Source organism: Oryx dammah, unplaced genomic scaffold (assembly GCF_014754425.2).
Source record: "Oryx dammah isolate SB20612 unplaced genomic scaffold, SCBI_Odam_1.1 HiC_scaffold_5, whole genome shotgun sequence".
Classification (NCBI taxonomy): Eukaryota; Metazoa; Chordata; class Mammalia; order Artiodactyla; family Bovidae; genus Oryx; species Oryx dammah.
In genome coordinates this window covers 103,676,895-103,696,202 of record NW_024070189.1, presented here as the reverse complement: position 1 = coordinate 103,696,202, position 19,308 = coordinate 103,676,895, and the positions used below count along the sequence as shown (strand labels likewise).

The window sequence follows — 19,308 nt, the reverse complement described above, 5'->3', positions numbered from 1 at the left end:
ACACATCATCCGTTTTTTTATTATCCTTCAGATTCTAAAACTTCATGACACAACGCACAGCCATTGATTCCAGGGTCTTTATTGGAACTTCTATGCCGGTTTGGTAGTCACTTTGTTTTTTAACATTATCATCAAAGGCTTATAGTCACAATAAATACAAGTGACAACCTCCTCCCCCCAATCAAAACAGACCACCTCCCAAATACCCTACACGGGTGTGACTATTACTCTTTAAGGATTATAAAACTTTAGCTGTCCTTAAAAAAAAAAAAAAACTCACTCCAGCTTCTTTAGGCAAACGCCATGTGCAGCATAACCAGGCATCAAAGAAAAACCCTACGGCAGAGCAGCAAGGGCCGTCTTTCCATTATCCACGCCTGTGATGAGAACGTATGATTTATACAGAAGACTCCTCCCATGTCTCTCCAGCCACAGCAGTGACTTGTGGGCCACTCAGGAGCCATGCAGGAGTGTCCTGTCGCCTCTTTCCTTCCCTCTGTACCAGTGACCTTTTGCTTTCAGACCACAGCCGCCACCCACCCCTACCTCCCAGGGCAGTCACTCTTGACCTTGTCAAAGGTGTGGGTCCCAACAGATACACCCGGGACACTGAGGACTAGGGTCCCCACGACAGCCGGGATGGCCAGAGCCATGGGCAGCTCTGAGTGGACACAGAGTTCCCTGTGCGAGCACCCACGGGCACCTGTGGGCCTCCGCACACAGGCATTTCAGATGGGGAAGGGAGCCTGGGGAGCCCTGCACCCCAGTCCACATAACAGCCAACGTTCTGAAGTTTCCAGGTGTCACTGGGGTTCCTGTTGCAGATTACTGGGCAGTTACAATTGTCATTTGGGACTGGGGGCTCCCACGTTCTCTGGTTCTCCTGGGAACCAGATCCTCTCAGCCTAAAGACTGCTGGAACCACGGCCCATTTTGAGGGGTGGGCTTTGGGGCTGGGAGAATACCTTTAATGTTAACATCCTTCCCATACTTGAAAGGTATTTAATGCCCTTTCTTAACGACATAAATTTTAGCACAGAACCACGCACTTGAGGCTTATAGGAGTGACAACGCAAAGGGGAAACTAAAGGGAAAGGGGGGGATAGAAGTTTTGAGACGGGAAATGAGTCAAGATTAAGGCATCTCACCTCCTGGATCCCCCCTTTTTTCTTGATCCCTTTTGAAAAAGCTACATTTATGTCACAGTAAGTCCTACCCATGGGAATGTGCCTGCAAATGCTGGGCTGGAGGAGGCAGAGAACGGGTCAGGGCCCAGCCACCGCGCCCTCTGCCTGTGGCGGTCAGTCTGCACTCGGCTCACAAGGTCCAGGCAGTAGCCTGGAGAAGTCTGGCCAGATGAGGTGAGGAGAGGTGGATCCTGAGCATGGTGGAGAGTGATGGGGCGAGGATCCGGGGCCAAAGCGAGTGGCTTGCTTTTGAGCCCCGGAGTCACAGACCCAGGCAACCCCTGTGGGGCTGCAGCAACCCTGGGCACCCCCAGTGCAGAGGTGACCCTGGCCGAGACGCCCGAGTTGCTGCATGGCACTGAGGTCAGTTTGCCCAGATCAGCCAGCTGGGCACTCCTTCTTGTAGGATTTGGGAATTTTGGCCCATGTCATCGAACAGAGAGAGCTAACAGCTCAGAGTAGTATAAGACAGGTATTTATTTGCCAGGCACACAGAAAAATGCGAGGAATAGAAACGCTTGCATACTCTTGATTTTTTGGTGTAAAAACACACCCTTCCCCACTCCCCCCTCCCCCAAAGGTCAATTTCCCCCTTTCCCCAAATCCCTGGATCTTGGAATGAAAGCCACCGTTCTCCAGTCCTCCCCTCCTTCAGGCCACCTTCATTATGCACTCAAAACAAAAATCAATGAGAAATTTAGGGCTTTAGACAAAAAATTCAAACGCTTTGCAAAACTAGGTCTTCTACTGCATGTCAAAAAATGTCTTCTAAACACGGATATTCACACAACATGGGGGGGGGTTAAATGAGCCTTTATTAGAACGGTGCAGCAGTGTATTTGAGGAAGGTGGCCCTACAAAATAAGAATTTTAAATTAAGTCCCTAACTGCATGGACAGGAAAACCAGGGCTGGGGCTGAAGTGAGGAGCAGCATACCCCGTCTCCACACGTGTGTGCATGCACGCGTGGCACCCTCACACCTGCAGAGCTGGCCCGTGTGCAGCACACACACAACAGCTTCTGCCTTTCCTCACGGACTGATTTTTAAGGAGTGGGAGAAAACAGAACAGAACACAACTAAGAGCAGACCTGATCCTTTGAGACATTTCTGTAGACGCTAGAGGATTAAAAAAACACAGTCTGAAGGCAAACCCTGGCCGCGTGGCCCTGCTTTTTAAGGGAGGTTCTAAACTAGACCCAAACGCAAACCCTGAAGTCTGGGGGGTGTGAGGCCTCCCCACGCAGACACACTCGACAGGAGCACAAGCCAGGGCTTAGGATGCGTCCATCAAAGTAAGTAGGAAAAGAAAAGGAAACGATTTAATAAAATAAATCACCACCACAACAAAAAACACAACAGCCGGCCCCTCCGACTTCCTTCTCCGGCTCCGGGTGTGGCGGCCGATTCTCCCCTCCCTACTCAGGCGGCGGCACTCGGCTTCCAGGGTCCCAGGCTCTCTGGCTGGGTCTGGGTTGCAGTTTGTTCTTCTGCTTAAGTGTGGAAGGTCGGAGGCTGTCTCCGGGATGAACAGCAGCAGAGGCCTTCTGCTGGAGTGAGGGCTGGGGGGTGAGAGGCCCACCCCCCAGGGCACCGGGGTCGTGCTTGGCAGGGAACCCTGGGTCTGCACCGTTTACATTAAACTCCATCATCGTGAGGTGATTTAAAAAAATCTGTCAACCTAGGGATTGCCATGAAGAAAGGCAGTCAGAGATTAGGAGGCTAAGACGGGGGCAAAGCAAAACAAAACAATGCTCCGCTCAACTTCTGCAGCGCCGGGCACTGCTGCCCGAGCGTGTCACAGTGTCTGGGCACGCCGTCCAGGAGCCCTGCCAGGGGCTGAAGGGGAGGGCCAGGAGCAGAGCCGGCCCCGAGGTCCGCTTTTCTGCTGGTGTTGGGCAAACTAAAGGCAAAGAAAGGAAGGAAGCCCACGGGAAAGGTCCCCCAGTATGAATCCTGGTCCACCTGTGAAGCATCCCTCCGTGACGCGACGAGACTTTGTAGCCAAGACTGGAGCTCTCACTTCTGCAGCGTGGCCTGCGCGCGCTCGCCCTCTTGGGGAGCGAGGTGTCTTCCGAGCGGAGGGTGCTGGGCCAGGTGGGAGGGAGGGAGCCTGTTCTCCACTGGCGCACTATTTCCACGTGGCTGACTGGGGGATGGAGCGGGGCGGGATCATGTCCAGGAGGTACTCGCGCTGGCGGTCCACGGCTGAGGAGGTCTTGTGCACCGCCAAGCTTGGGCTGACAAACGCGAGGGCCCCGCCTGCGACAGGACAGAGCAACAGGCCACAGCGGCCCCGGTCAGGGGAGGCTCTGGGGAAGACCCCCGCCTCGGCTGGGCCCACTGGGCACAGGGGGCACAAAGGCCAGCTTGGGGAAGCCCCTAAAGCCTCCAACCAGCACACTCTGGGCTCTGGGCTGGCACGCAGCACAGACTGTCCCGAAGCCCCAGCAGCAGCAGGGACCCGAGTCCCTGTAGCACCAGGTATTCCGGGTGGGTTCATCTATTTTGTGGAACAAGACTTCCCAACTGAATGCACCACAGAACCCTCCATGCGCATTCAAGGCCAGCGCTCCAGAAACCTGGAGGTCCTGCCAGGTCCTGCCCAGCCTTCCTCAAACTACCATCCAGAAACCCAGGGCAACCAGGAGCACCGCTCCTAAGCCAGGACACTTTCGTATCTAGTCGTACAAGTCTTTGGAGACAGCAACTATGTATTCCCTCGTGTTCTGTTTCAAACGCTGCCTGTAGTGTGCAGTTTCCCCATGGGCGCTACCACTGTGCACACGTATGTAGTCTCCTGTTTGACTTTTCCCACTTATTTCATATACTTTCAAAATTTCCCAAAAAAGGACTTTTCTGACCAGCCTAGGAGTTCTTTGCTGCCATCTCAAACGTGCTGAACAAAAGTATCTCAGTCTGGCATGTTCACAAACGCTCTCTGCTCTCCAGGAGGGCTGGGTTCTGCTGCAGTCGGCTGGCCCCTCCCCACCCTCTAGCAGGTTCTGCTCCCCAGGCGCGTTTCTAACGCGTATCAGCTGTGCGCAGAGCCGGCTTTTCCGTGCTGTTTCCACTGACAGTCCTCTCCCAGTTCTGACTACTGAGATGGACTCTCACGAGGGTGCCTCTTCCTCCTACAGGGACCCGGGGGTGGGCTGGGGAGGGAGTCGGGAGAGAGCTCTCACCCATCTCCTCCTCTCGGCCCTCTGTGCCGAGACTTCCACTTTCCAGTTACTGATGGACACAAGAAATATTTAACGTTCATCTCAAGGCGAGCACAAGAATAAGGAAAAGCAGGAAAGCGGTGTCAGGGGACAGCCAGAGGACAACATTGGGAAGGGGGAGCTGCGGCAGACAGGAGCGGCCACAGGAGGGTTTCCGCCTCCCCAAGCTGGGTCTCAGATGCCTGCTCCTCACAGGGCTCTGCTGCCCACCTCCCCAGGGGCCCCTTCCTCCTGCCTCCTTCTAATTCTATCCTGCACTTTGTACCATCTGACCTGTCCAAGCAGGCAGGGGTTCCCCACAGAGTGGGGAATGAAGGACACTGGGTCAGCACACCATGAAAGGTACGCTGTAACAGCAGAAACAAGCCTTCTCTGTGTCAGGAAGGAGGAGGGCTGAGGCGGGCATTGCCTGAACTGGTTCCGTCCCACATTTTGGGTCAAGAGCTGAGAGTCTAGGTATGGGGGTGGAGATACCAAGTGTGGTTAGCACTTATCCAGGGCCACCACTAGTTCAGGGTGTCCTATTCAGCGAACAGAGAGGTGAGGCTGTAGTCTCCGAGGCAGCTGCTCTTAAGAAAGCAAGTACGGGTTCAGGACCCTGGCGCCACAGCCTGGGCGCGTGCAGGCCTCTGTTAAAAGTAAGGGTGGGAAGGGCACGCCCCTGGGGAGGTCCCCACTGAGCCCCTCCAGGGCCGCCCACCTGTACTCAGGGGCGCCTTCTTCCAGTTGGAGGTGGTGCTGCCCTTGCCAGCGCTCATGGCCCTCTCGGAATGTCTGCCCGTCCTGCTGACGAGGGTGGTGGCCGAGGCTGCATTCTGCAGTTTGGGCGACTGGCTGAATGTGTGCAGGATGCCCCGGGGTGTTGTGGCCGAGCCCCGGGACAGCTGGCTGGAGGCCTGCGGGGGAGAGAGAGGGCCACAGCTCACACAGGGAAGGGGGCCGCGGAGGGCACGGTGCTCAGCGCAGCCTCTCCTTGATCTAGCTGACCTCTTCCCACCCACACGGGATCCCGGAAGTCCAACATCAGGAGACTAGGTAAGTTGCACCGAGGCAGGAGGGGAAGGAGGAAGGGAGAGAGAGAGCGAGAGACAGACAGACGGACGGACGCAGGTAGCGTGACAGTCGGCGACTGACGTGGTCACGGTCGGGGGCGTGAGGGCTGGTTGGTTGTGCGGTGCGGGGGGCTCCCGGCGCCCTAGTTCTGACCTGTAGCACAGCCCCGTTACTCCAGTCGCGGGCCTCTCCTGAGCGGAACGCCAACTTACGCCGGGGTTTTATGACCTACACAAACGGGGGTTGAAAGCGAGGTCAGCGCTGTCCAGAGGCTGACCTCAGGCGACCACGTGACCGAGGGGCAGCAGCTATGGTCGTGCAAGGCTGAGTCCCCACAAGGACAGCAATTTCCTGAGGCAGCACCGCCACCCACTATGCAGGGATCTTGAGAAGATGAGTTTGTTAGATGAATTATCAACGACTTCCGAGGACACAAAAAATTGCCAACTGTCTACAAGGGGTGGGAAAACAAAACATTTAAAAAAAAAAGGGCAGCCAAAAAAACTTGATTTCAAACTTGCTCCTCTCCTTAATTTAGCTACAACATTTCTTCCAGCGTCCCTTTTGCAGCTCAGTGTGGCTTTCAGAAAAGTCCTTTTAGACAAGAAGTACTTGTCAGCTGGCACACTGCGAGTGAAAGCTACAAAATCTAAAGAAACTGCAAATTAGTATTTTCACCACCAAAAACCACCATTAAATGCAATTTAGACACACAGTTAACAACCAGGCAGATGATCGCCGAGTGAGGGAGAGAATGCCGGAACATCCTGCCTGACAGCGACAGCTCCTTGCTGAGGGAGCGAGGAACAAGATCCCTCTCCCGGAGGGCACCGTCCGTGTCCACCCCACGTGCGGCTCTCACCTGCTTCAGCACAGGGAGTGGGGCGCTGGCGGGCTCGGCCTTGGCCTGCGCGGGGGCGGCACCCTGCTGCAGGAGGCGCTGCTCGATTTCCTGCTCCTGCTGGAGCGCCTTCACGAAGGCGGCCTTCAGGCGGCTCGTGTGCTCCACCTTGAGCGCCTTCTTCTGGTTGGACGCCATGCAGTTCTCGCACATGATGGTGCCGCCCTTCTCCTCCCGCCAGCGGCACGTGAAGTCTGTCTTGCACTGTGCACACATGTAGGGCTCCCGGGAGAGCACGACGGCGGCCGACATCCTGCCTGCTGCAGGGGGAGACAAGCGTGGCTCACGTCGGAGGAGCGGGAGCAGCACAGCCAGAGCCTGCACCACCGCCAGGAGGGATGTGCATGCTGGCAGAGCCCAGGCAGTGCCCTGGGCCAGGGGGCCCAGCTGGCATCGGGACACCGAGGCCCCGACGTTCGTTCATTCGGCACACACACGGGTGCCAACTGTGTGCAGACACAGGGCCAGCCTGCAGAAGCTTTGCTGAGAAGCAACGCTGCTGCACTTTAGAAAGCGCGGGCTCAGCATCCTCGATACCAACTCTCAAAGACACCTGGTTTCTCCCGGCCACCCTTCCTGCCCAAGGAGCAGGCATTTCCCACCCTCCTGCACTGCACCACCTGGCGGGGAGACGGTGGCCACTCCAGGCCCCAACTTGCCTGGGGGCGAGGTAACCACATCTAGAAAGTGCTCACAACAGACACTGTGCCTGGTGTCCTGTGCATAGCAGGGCGTCCGGGCTGCACAACAAGCTCTTGAGGGGACGCCCCTAGCGCCCTGTCTCAAGAAGAAACAGCCTGGGGAGCTGAAGTGACTGTGCGTGGCTGGCCAGACACACAGCCGGACCCGGGGAACGGGAACTTGGTGGCACCCAGCTCCCGGAGGGGTGACCAGGCAGCCACAAAAAGAGCCTGCTGAGGTGTGGGGTCATGCTTTCTTCAGTGTGTATACACACACACACATGTGCCACCCAATGTGCATTTTGTTCCTCTCTCTTGCACTCAAAGTTCAGCAGCCTCCTGGCGTCTTGGACCATGATGTGGAGAGGCCCCGGCCGCCCCATCCTCCTGGCTGAGTCGCCCTTCCTGGTGAGGGGCTGCAGCGGGAGATCTGATTCCAGGGGGCTCCCGCCACTCCACAGAGCAGACAGGACGCCACCTGCCAGGCTGCCGGAGGCCCCAGCCTGGAGCTTCTCCTTCCACACGCCCACCCCCAGAGGAGGTGGTCCCGGCTGCCCTCGGCGTCAGCGCCACCTCAGGCAGGACTCAGGGCCTCCTCACACGGCTAGGGCCTGTTTTCTGACGACAGGGGATGGAGACTGACCCCTGACGAGAACAAGCGCAGACAGACCAGTCTGGGAGAGAAGGAGCCCAGCAAGGCCAGTGCAAGACCGGCGGGCACTGCAGCCTCTTGCCTGCCACACCACACAGGCCTGGGAGCAGCTCTTTTGCCAACCTGACCTCACCCCAAAGGAGTCTCTGAAGGAGCGCAGACACGTCCGGCCTGTGTCAGAGCCCACAGCTCTCCGTCCTGCGCCCGGCCGCGAGCCCCCAGCTCCTCCGGGACAGTCCACCCGGCCACCCCTGGCCCTGAGGAGGTTTAGCGCTGTCTCCTCTTCAGCACGGAGCGTCGATGAGCCCACGCAGGGAGGAGATCCAGGCTGGCTGGCCAATTGGCATCACCACGTGCGCAATTTAAGGACAAAAGAGCCCTCAGTTCTGCATCTGCTGGCAACTCTCTTGGGGCAAACCCGACTTCCCACTTTCCAGCATCCTTTCTCCTCACCACCCCGTGTGTGCGCTTTCGTTCCTAAAACCTCTTAACATGCAGGTGGCTTTCCAGACCACTTCCAGAGATGGTGACAACGTGAAGCTAGCCCAGGCACAGGTGTCCCTCCCCCAACGTGGGGACTCAGTGCTCTGCAAAGCTCCACCTTTCCCCAACTCTCAAGAGGAGGTCCCATCAGAAAGAAGCTGCCTACTGTACATGTAAGAAACGATCTAGGATGGGAGGGATAATCAACTGGGAGACTGGGGTTGACATATATACACTACTATATATAAAAGGGATAACTAATAGGGACCTGCTGTATAGCGTGGGAAACGACTCAGTTCTCTGCAGTGACCTTCATGGGAATAGAATCTAAGAAAGAGTGGATATATGTGTAACTGATCCACTTTGCTGTACAGCAGAGAAGCCCAAACAACACTGTACATCAACTATACTCAACGAAAAACTTAAAAAAAAAAAATTTATCTAAACCGCAGAGCAAGTGAAGAACTGATGGCAAGAGATCATCCATAATATGCTACAAGACAGCCGTGCGTACACAGCAGACGTGCCCACACGCGCTATGCATCGGAAACAACTCACATGATGGAAACCTCAGCTTCAAGACAGAGAACAGCCCCAAGCCCATGGCCTGCTCACCTTGTGTCTCCAGCAGGTTCTGCACCACCTCCTCCAGGCCGACCAGGTAGATGAATTCGTTGTTGGCAGCGCTGGGCAGGAAGTTCATCTCGGGGGCAGGGGGTTTGGGTGGGGGGATTTCAAGCAGCGTCTTCTCCAGCTGTTTGCGCAGAGCAAGCTTGGCAGCCGCCTGCCGACTGGCTGGAGAATCCGCAGCGGTGACCACGGAGGCCACACTGGTGGGGGTGGAGTTGGCCTGAGCAGAGGTGGCTGTCGTTCCTTTCAGCGATGCTGGGGAGGGCTTTGGGGAGGCAATGACCTGGTCAGGGTGCCTGAGGAGAACCCCCCAGTCTGCACCATCAGGTACGCTAAGTCCTTATAAAAGTTAACTCCAGGTCGGCACCATCAGCTACACTAACAAGTCCTTAAAAGTAACTCAGAGCTGCCTGCCATCAACAAGCAACAGAAAAAGAGACATTAAACTCAACTGCTCTGAGATGACCAATCTTACAAATAACTTGTTGAGGTTTAGCTGATACCCAGATAACTTAAAAATCTGTAACCTGCTACACTCTATCAGCTGAGGCCACTCATGAAGCCATCAGCATCACAGTGGGCACCCCTTTGGCAACCACCCCCACCCAGGCGCACGGCCACTGTCCTGTCACTGCAGCCTGGTTCCCCTTCCAGCGCGGGTCCAGGTGGCCCCTTCCTCAAAAGGCTGCCAAGGTGGCGCACTGCGGCATCAACGGCATCTCCCTTACAAGTACCTCTGTGTGCCCCGCCCTTCACCCTTCTCCATCCTCATTGCTCCTGCGTCACTCACCATCTTCTCGACCCTGGTGGCTGACCTTCCACCATCTCCTCACTCCAGCTCACTTGCCACCCCACACTCAAATGCTCTCCTCCAAACTGGGAGCGGACCATGCCAGTACCCTTAAGCTTTACAGGACTGAAGACCCTTCTGGAAATAGGAAAGCTGTGTACACTGTCTCCAGGAAACTGCACGCACCTGACAACTGGCATGCAAGAGGCCGTGGGCCTCAGGGAGCCCATGACACGGGCCCAGGGGTCTCCACAGGGGAGCGAGACTCCCCAGCACAGAGGGTGCCACCTGGCCTCTGACCGGCCAGCTCTTCGCTGTCCCCCTCGCCGGCTCCCTTGACCCCTCAGGGAGCAGAGCGGCAGGATCACCACTGCCTGCCTGGCTGCCACCCTTCTAACACAAGGAGAGGACGACACACAGTAGATCAGTGTCTACGGGGTGGACGGAATGGCCTGCCCAGGACATCCCCATTTGGGCAGCAGGACAGTCCTTGAACCTGACTTCAGAAGAGCATTGCTGGCCATGATCTTATCTGAGAAAGGCAGACATGGATGGTGCCAGAGGAGGAAGAGAAGCTAACTTGCACAGCAACAGAAGCTCGTGCAGACCCAGCCATTTCATCTGTCAGTGAGGATCTTCAGCCTGCCGCCCCTGGCTCCATCTTCCCCCACTCTTAGGTGGAAACAAGCCCTCACCATCTCAGAGGCTCTGTACAGAGATGAAGGGACACGTGGCTAAAGACAGGTGCACTGGCGCTGAAGAGACACTGCAGACATTCCCCTCACGTGCTTGCGCCTGGCCACGGTGGGGGGGAGGGCAGGTGGAGGGGAAGGGGAGCCTCTGGTGACCCTACCCTCACCCTCTCAGCAGTTAGCTGCCTCTGCTCGACGGCAGAGGCAACAGGAGACTCCTGTCCACAATCTTCATGACCCAGCAAGGTCCCGGGAGCTACAGCACCACGGTGCACGGGCCTGGGCTGTCCGTTGCACGACTCACCTGTGGGATGTTGACGAGCAGACTAGTGTTGGGGACGTTGGCGACACGGATGAGGCCCTGCTGAATGATCCTCTGCCCCTGAATCTGCACACTGGGCACAGACGCCCGGGGAGCCAGGAGGAGTGGCGGCGGCCCTGTGCTGGAATGTTGTCTGATGCTGTGGATTTGCTGTTGGGGTGTGGGGCAGAGGCAAGACAATGAGAGGAAGATAAAGAGAGACGGGGAGAGAGCCCCAGTCTGAGTACCGGGGTCATTCTTCTGAGAGGGACAGTTGCCTGGGGCTGTTCCGTAAGCCCGTGCTCACCTGGGCCCCCCTGACGAGTGGGGGCATGACGACCTGGGAGCTCGCCTGAGGCCCTAACTTTGAGGACGTCTGCTGCCCACCACGGACCAGGGGTGGTGGGATGACACTGCCAGGCATCCGAGTTGCAGAGGCCTGTCAACAACAGCAACTCTCAGATCTCACACGGCTTTGTGAACAGGTGTGTTGTGTTCATAAAGGCACAGACGCACACTCACCAGAACAGTGGTGGTAGAAGAAAGCTAAAATGACTGCTCACTCTAGACAAACAAAAGAACGAGGAACACAGGCTCCCACCAAGAGCCATGCCAACCTGGACTCGCTCAGGACCCAGGCACCCCCATGGTAAGAAGTTAGCTAACTGGGATCAACACTGCCTGCCTGCTGGTCTCAGCTGCGGTCTCTGGCTTGAGGGCGGGCAGGTGGGCTTGGCCTGACCTCTGTCCTACGGCTGAAGCAGGAGCTCTGCCCATCGCGCCCTGTGGGCAGAGGAGGCTGTGACAGGCTCAGAGAGCCGGGCTGCGGTGGGGGCCCAGAGTGTCCAGGATCTCAGCCGTCTCTCCAGTCTCACTAGAGGCAGCCATGGGAGGGGCCCTCTGAGCGTCTGTGTTATTCATGATGAACAGGGGCCCAGTTTGGGTATGGGGACGCAAATGTGACTGGTAAGGGGGCTCCCACTGGAAGGCCTCATTCTAGTCTTACGAGAAGGAATGAGCAGCCTTTTGCAGAAACCGGATCACGGCTGCTCAGGAGCGTGATGCAGAGTAAACACTGACCTGAAGTGATGGCTTGCCGGAAGGAATGTTCTGGGTGCCCCGTACGAGCGGGGGAGGGGTGGTCACGGAACTCCCAGTGGAGCCTGCAGGCTGCAAGAGGTCAGGACAGGCAGAAGATGAGAAGGCTATCAACCATGCTCCTCCCTACACACGATTCTGAAGAGCATTGCTTTTTTTCTTCTTTAAGAAGCATCAGGCTCTCAAAGGTTCTGCTTGCCTGCCATGTTCACTGCAGCGGGAATTAACATGTTTGAAAAACACAGGACGGATTTTCCAGGGCCCTTTACCCCTCTGCCCCAAGGTGCTTGGCATCACTGAGATTCAGGTGCCATCTCTGCCCTCCAGGGGACAAAAAAAGGCTGGCGGTAAAGGCTGAGGCTTCTATATGTATATATCAATCCCCACCCTGGTGAGAAACTGTTTGGTCCAGGCATACAGCCACCAAGGAAAGTGACAGACTTGGTTCCCATCATCAACTCTTCAGCAATCAACAGGAAACAAGTAACGAGCAGGCTCATCCATCAGGATACTAACAGATGCCAGGCTTGGTCCACCTGCTTACTAGGTGTGGAAGGGAGTTCAAGCAAATCCCCAAGTCAGACCACGAGTGTCCTCCCATCTCGCTCCCTTTAAGGCGGAAGCAATGTCTACACACTGTCTGCGTGTACTGCCCAAGATGCATTTCCTTTCTGGTTCACTGAGAGAGTCATCAGAATGTAAGGAAGGGTAGCCATGTCACGGACCAGGAACTTTCCAGAATGGGATAACAAAAGAGGCCCACAAAACCAGCCTGACCTTGCCATACAGGATAAGCCCCGTTTAGAAGCTGCATGAGGAGCGTGAGGCGTGGGAAGGTGGCAGGGGCAGAAGCCCCGGGACACGGCCTCTGGGGTTGGGTATGGGCACCCTGAAGCAGGCGTTCAGCAGTCTGTCCAGAAATCCAGAGCAGCCCCTGCCGGCCACACAGGCACCCACAGGGCAGGACGCCCCTCTGAAAGGGGTTCAGGACAGAGCTGTGTTGCCAGCACCTTCAGAGACGTCTGCTCTCCATTTCCCTGATGGGAGCCTACAGGGAATGAGGTTCTCATACTCAGATCCAGAATATTCTAGATTGAAATCTCCTCTAAGCTAAATCCAAAACATGAACTTGAGCCTGCAAATTTCCAATTCAGACCCTGCCCCTTTGCCCCCGAGGAAACTGGACTCCTCACAGACCCAGCTCCTGGGGCAGCAGGGAGCCAAGGAAGTGCCCATGGTTTTCTGTCCCTGGTCCTAAATATCTCTCACTGACCCCTGAGGAGTGAACAGCCAACGCACATACCTTCTGGGTGGGAGTTTCTTTTTGTATTTGACTCTGCCGCAACTTCTTCAACAAAACCAGTTTTGCTTCTTCTAACCTTAACTCTTCTTTTAGTTGCTTAATCATCCTTTCTCGTTCTTCGGGACTGCTTTTCTACAAGGTCAAGAGAACATGGGTTGAGGGAGGGCTGGGGCCAGGGAGCACCAGCTGGCCCCACAGCGAGGCGGCTCCCTGGCGCGGGGACAGAGCTCACCATGAGGGCCTCGGTGCTGGTCTCCTTCGGGGGCTCCTCGGTCAGCCCATTCACCCTCGGGCTCGCAGGCTGCTCGTTGTCAGACAGCACGATCACATCAGGCGAAGGGGGTCTCCTCTCAGACTTCATGTCACTGTGGGGCAGGGAGGAGGGCTGTTACCTGAGCACCCCGCCCGTGGTGGGCGGCACTCCCACGGATGCTGGGATTCAGATGCAGACACAGTGAAGTGGAGGCGAGCAGGCTGGCCTCCCCACCCCTCCCCACAACTGCCTGCCCAGGCTGCCTTTTCTCACTGCACTCACCACGTGGCCCTCGAACCTGCCAGTTTACAGCTGAGCCCTTTAAAAAGTCAGGACTGTTCCCGATAACCACTTCTGTGTCCCCGGGCTGAGGATACCTATGTGTCTGCGGGAAAACATCACATTTTGGAACCCACCACAGCCCCTTTCCGTACCATGTGGCTCAGTACTGAACCAGAACACTTGCTCCTGGATTTTGGGCCTGCTGGTGGAGCACCTACCTACCCATGCTGGAAGCCACCTGATGGGGAGGCCAGCCCCACTTGAATCAGCCTTTCTCTGCTGAACCCAGACTCCCTGACGACCCTCAAGCCTGGACAGCCCACCTACCCCTCCCCAGGTGACAGAGGGGCTGAGGCATACACTTTCAGCCGACGGTCTAAGTCCCCAGCGCAGGGCGTCACCACCTCACGAAGGCAGCCAAGGCAGCCTGCTGCGGGGTCCTTCCTGGGCTACAGGTGGGCTCTCTATCCTGCCAGTGGCAATGTGGCAGTAGTGGCTGCAGGTTTTGAAACTGACTGGAACATGGCACACATTTGCTCTCACATACCAGGGTACTACCCAGCCACTTAATCTGCTCACAGACTAGCTCCCAGCCAACCCTGCCCATTATCCTCTGCCCTCGTTTCCCAATCCTACCACTCAAGTTCCTCAGAACGTATATGCACGTCTGGTAATGCTCAGTTCACTCGCTCAGTCGTGTCCAACTCTGCGACCCCATGAATCGCAGCACGCCAGGCCTCCCTGTCCATCACCAACTCCCGGAGTCCAGTCAAATTCACGTCCATCGAGTCAAGTGATGCCATCCAGCCATCTCATCCTCGGTCGTCCCCTTCTCCTGCCCTTAATCCCTCCCAGCATCAGAGTCTTTTCCAATGAGTCAACCCTTCGCATGAGGTGGCCAAAGTACTGGAGTTTCAGCTTCAGCATCATTCCTTCCAAAGAACACTCAGGACTGATCTTTATAATGGACTGGTTGGATCTCCTTGCAGTCCAAGGGACTCTCAAGAGTCTTCTCCAACACCACAGTTCAAAAGCATCAATTCTTTGGCACTCACCTTTCTTCACAGTCCAGCTCTCACATCCATACATGACTACTGGAAAAACCATAGCCTTGACTAAACGGACCTTTGTTGGCAAAGTAATGTCTCTGCTTTTCAATATGCTGTCTAGGCTGGTCATAACTTTCCTTCCAAGGAGCAAGCGTCTTTTAATTTCATGGCTGCAGTCACCATCTGCAGTGATTTTGGAGCCCCAAAAAATGAAGTCTGACACTGTTTCCCCATCTATTTCCCATTTAGTGCTAGGCTTCCGCTAATGGCATTGCTGACCACATATATAAGGACCAATGGGTCTCAGAGACAGTGCTTAGCACCAAGCCAAGCAGCTCTGTTTGCTGAGGACATAATGTAAACTCTCCCTTAAGATCTAGCCTCAGCATGTGTGTTGAAAGAGCAATCAGCAGGAAAGCCAGCCAAGGACTGAATTCGCCCGCTAGGTGGCACTATGACCCAGAGAAGAAACTGCTAAGTTAACTGGGAGTAACAACAGCTCAAAGTTGTCCCATTCCTTCCAGCTGAGTGGGGAAGCAGATTTAGGGATGGGAAACCGGTATTTTAACAGCCCACTGAACTGCCCTTTCCACTCCCAGAGTGAGCTATGCCTTCAGGGAAGGGGGTGCACAGAGGACCACACACGGGGTTCACTGACTCCCCCAACCCCTCAACCCGCAGTGCTCTCCCTTGGCCCACCCTCATCTCAGCTCTCAGAGCAGCACAGCCGCTGCACTGCAGCAAGCCCAGCCCTGATGCGATGGAACCACCACAGGTACAGCTGCTGGGTGGGCTTCCACGAGCGATCAGGAGGCGCCCATTTCAAGGTACAGAACTCCCTCATTGGGGTTAACAGCCCACATTTTCAAGGCCAGGAATTGGCTGGCTATAAAATAACCCAGGATGTCTCACTAGGGCCTCAACAAACCAAAAAACCAATGCAGTTCAGGAACCATTACTCTTTCAAGTCTGTGTCTCCCTGCTGGCTGCCAACTCTGCCCAAGATACACATCAAAGATGACCCCAGGGCTCCAACCCAGGTTCTGTGGGCATGCGCCCAGGCACTGAGCAGACACAAGGCTCTGGCACGGGAGCTGCAGCCGCTGGTCGCAGCCCAGGCGGGCACACAGCAGAGCAGCAGCCTCGGCAGAACCAAGTCTAGAGTTACAGACTGCCGGTGCTTCCTGAGCAAGAGCGAACGGGGGCAACGGTAACCTACAGGGATTTATCACTTTTTACCATCTCATGGAGCATGTGCCCATCTCCCAAAGGTGAGATGCCTAATACAGCTCAAATCTCCCTGAGGGAAGAGGGCAGGGTTAGGGGCTGGACCACATGGAAGCTGAAGCTTCCTGAGATGACCACTGTGACCAGAGCTCTCCCAGGTCCCATCTTGGACCGAGACTAATCAATAACTCGTCCAAGAGATGACATCACCTCCCATCAGTGATCACTCAGCATCCCAGCAGCCAGCAGGGAGTGAACTTCCTGTATGCTAATCAGGCCACCAAAAAGTCATGTGACAAAGGCATTTCCCTCTTTGGTCATGTGACCCTTTAACTGTGCCTTCCAATGTGAAAACCATGGCAACAGCCAGTTCTAACCAGTTTGTGACATGCAGCCTTCATTTTGAGAAGTGAGGTAGGGTTCAGGTGCTGTCAGGAAATGGAGGCGCCAGCTCGCCCTGGGGCTGCAGGGCTGCAGGCACTTCCTGTGTGGCGCCAGCCCACAGGGGACTGCTCGCTTGTTACAAGGACCTAGGTCGCCTCTTCCGAACGCAGAAGGGCCACCAGCCCCCACTAGTTTCCAACAAGGAAAACTTTCCTAAAGCTCAATTTTAACACAAAGGTACTTTAAGTTTCTCAGAACTTTCCCAGCGAGCTCTTTTAATTCAAGGAAAAGGATACTCATTTGACAAAGGCTCAAAATTATTGTGGGCATTCTTTTTCTAAAAAAATGTATTCTAAATTATAAAACCATCTAGCCCAACATGCCAGGGAAGCAGTGTAGTGGCCGGGTATATTATCTCGGTCCAGGGAGGCTGCCTGGGCACCACGTTTATTTGAAAGCTATGATTTCAGGGCAAATGCATTAAGCCTAGCCTGCCCATCTTGGGAATCCTGATATAAATTATTATGATCAGAAGATATTTTATGTGACCTGGAAGCAAGCCAGGCTGTTCGTGAAAACATTCTCACTACCTCCCTCCCTTGTATGCCACCCGAGGCTAAACAAACAAAAATTCTGTTACATGCCCGGAACTTCCGCAAGTTTCCTGGAGATTAAAACTTAACTCACAAGACCCCTCCATTCACAGCACCACATCCCAGGTGCTTATCCAGCAGTGGTCAGTGCGGGGTTAGCACTGAGTGTCTCCCTGGCCTGTGCCAGGGGAAGCAGTTTTCATCAAGGGAAAGCAGCCCTGACCTTTGCTGGTCTCCATACGCGCCTGCCTGATGTCTGGGAAAGGTGCACTTGTTCCACATTCATGCATCCATGTACTCACTCCTTCCTAGCTGCTGGAAGCCAACCTAAGAAGTGGGTGCCGTGTCCAGCAGCGGGGAGAAACCCCTGGATAACAGCAGCTCTGTCTTTAGGGTCAGCCAGGAGGGACAGGGGCACGCAGGAGCAGACCACCGCCCACCCGGCTTCACCAGAGGACATTACTGCCTCAGACTTGTTTGACCAAAGCCTGCGTTTTTCTAAGATCCCTGAGATGCCTGCATACATGAACGAAGTCGGGGACAACTGTGGGCCCAATGAGGCCTCAGGACAACAAACTGCTCCTCGGGGCTAACCAGGGGGAGAGAAGCAGGGCTGGCAGCCAACTAGTCCCTGCCAGAACCCTCCCTCTCCCCCTCATCTTTTGGCCCCAGCTGGGTGAGGAGAGGCAGGTAGCTGCTAACTGTTTAGGGGGGTGGGGGGGGGGCTTTGCTAGACCCCGCACCAAGCAAACACTTGTCTTGGCCCCACCAGACCCCTCCCAGGGCATTCCTCCCACTAGAGCCCATTCACACCATCCAGGCCCACAGGTCTCTCCAGTCCCCAACCCTGAACCCCAAACTCCTGCTCCTGAGCTGCCCCCACCTTCACCACCATCCACTCCAAGGAAATGTCCCTCCATCATATTCTCATCTCCCCTGTGACAGACCCAATGCACACTGGAAGATGCACTTCTTGAACGGCCCCTGGAAGCACAGTCAGCACTACCCCACTGCACTCAGGGGACCCGTCCCCAGCGGCACGCAGTCGGGGGAAGGCTTCCTAGTTCTACCCCCAAACTACCCACCCTCAGCAGGGAGCTCAGGGCAAAACACTGGGGCCTTCACTGAAGGGCGGCAAAAGCCTGAGCAGAGGCCCTCCCCCGCCAGAGCCCAGCTAACTCACTCCTCACTTCTACAAGCTCGTCCAAGGCCAGCGCCCTGGCCTTCCTACAAGGGGCCACCCTCCCTCAGCCTCCCAGGGTGACGCTGCCACTGCCCACTCGACAGGCGGGTGCCCCAACCCAGGGCTGGGGCCAGGGACCGGTGTTCCCACTCAGACCCTCTCTCCAGAAGGGTGGGGCACTGCAGCTCCCAGTGATGGCCAGGATGTTCCCAGGGCGCTGTGACAAGGGCAAAAACAGGGGTCCAGCCCTGGTGCAATGCCACAACCCCGGAAGAGGGGCTGAGGCCCTCTGAGCCAGAGGAGCAGGACTCTCCTCCTGGCACCAGGCTGGCTGGTGGACAGGCCACAGGGCCTCCTCCCAGAGCAGGCACGGTGCACCAAGCCTGCACATGCTGAGGGAATGAGGGGGTCGCACGCCTGCAAAACCGCCCCACTTGGTCCTGCCTCTTACAAGTGAGAAACCCAGGGTAGGACATTCCCTCTCTGTGCCTCCTCCAAGGTTGGGGACAGCAATTCCTGCCCTACTGCCCTTCAGCTTTGCTGGGTGAGGTGAGACCTCAGTGCCAAGAAGGCTCAGATGCCCCAGGACGTCACTGGGGCAGTTTGGGCCCCAACCTCCTGAGGCAGTAAGGAGCTGCTCGCTGCGAAGGGGAACTTGGCAGACAGAGGACAATCAGGTAACAGCCGAATATTCCCAAACCCAGTGAAGACAGGTGTTGAGTCTACTCTCTGGGTGCTCAGGTGACGTCCCTGGTGTGCACCAACCTCCCCCACTTCCCTGTACCTAGCTCCAGGAGAGTCTGAGTTCATGAAGAATCCGCAATGCCTGTAGACTGATCACTGTGCGCCTGTGGGCAGGTCTTTCCACATGCACAGATACTATGCTGCTCAAAGATGTGCAAGCTCAACTCAGAAATCAAAGGATTTCTGAATTGTGTCATTATGTATTTTCGAGCACCAAGCCCTAGAAATCCACTTCCTGTGAGCCCAGGACTCTGGTGGATGTTAAGGAGGAGTCCTAACACTCCTAGTTGACAAAACGCTGTGCAGAGGACCACTGCACCACACCCTTATGAGGCCGCCCACTCAGTCTGCAGCGTGCCCTGAAGGCAGCTCACTCCCTGCGGCTTGCAGTGAGGAGCAGAGAGGAGCAGAGAGGAAGCAGCAACGCGAGCTTCTGAAGCAAGGTCACAGCCTCAAAAGATTCTCCTTGGGCCCTGAGAACATATGCTCTGAGAGACCACCCCCTACAGAAGGACGCCGAGCTAGCTGTTTGGCTAGAGGGTCACAGAGACAGACACAGAGATGGCCCCAGCACCCCACATGGGCAACAAGGCCACTGGA

At 55.9% G+C, this 19,308-nt stretch overlaps 1 protein-coding gene across 4 annotated transcripts in view; it reads right to left on the bottom strand.

Moving 5' to 3' along the window:
- GATAD2A (GATA zinc finger domain containing 2A) overlaps positions 1 to 19,308 on the bottom strand; it is a 98,698-nt gene continuing 79,390 nt past the window's right edge. For 3 of the 4 annotated variants that reach the window (XM_040241266.1, XM_040241264.1, XM_040241265.1), the window contains exons 4-13: positions 13,226 to 13,358; positions 12,994 to 13,125; positions 11,673 to 11,762; positions 10,900 to 11,031; positions 10,596 to 10,763; positions 8,795 to 9,074; positions 6,326 to 6,624; positions 5,545 to 5,691; positions 5,111 to 5,306; positions 1 to 3,448 (exon numbers count right to left, since the gene is read on the bottom strand). In XM_040241266.1, coding sequence (XP_040097200.1) covers positions 3,318 to 3,448; positions 5,111 to 5,306; positions 5,545 to 5,691; positions 6,326 to 6,624; positions 8,795 to 9,074; positions 10,596 to 10,763; positions 10,900 to 11,031; positions 11,673 to 11,762; positions 12,994 to 13,125; positions 13,226 to 13,358 — 1,708 coding nt within the window. In that variant the 3' untranslated portion in view covers positions 1 to 3,317. The remainder of the gene's footprint in view (positions 3,449 to 5,110; positions 5,307 to 5,544; positions 5,692 to 6,325; positions 6,625 to 8,794; positions 9,075 to 10,595; positions 10,764 to 10,899; positions 11,032 to 11,672; positions 11,763 to 12,993; positions 13,126 to 13,225; positions 13,359 to 19,308) is intronic. The other variant, XM_040241267.1, reaches the window with a different exon arrangement.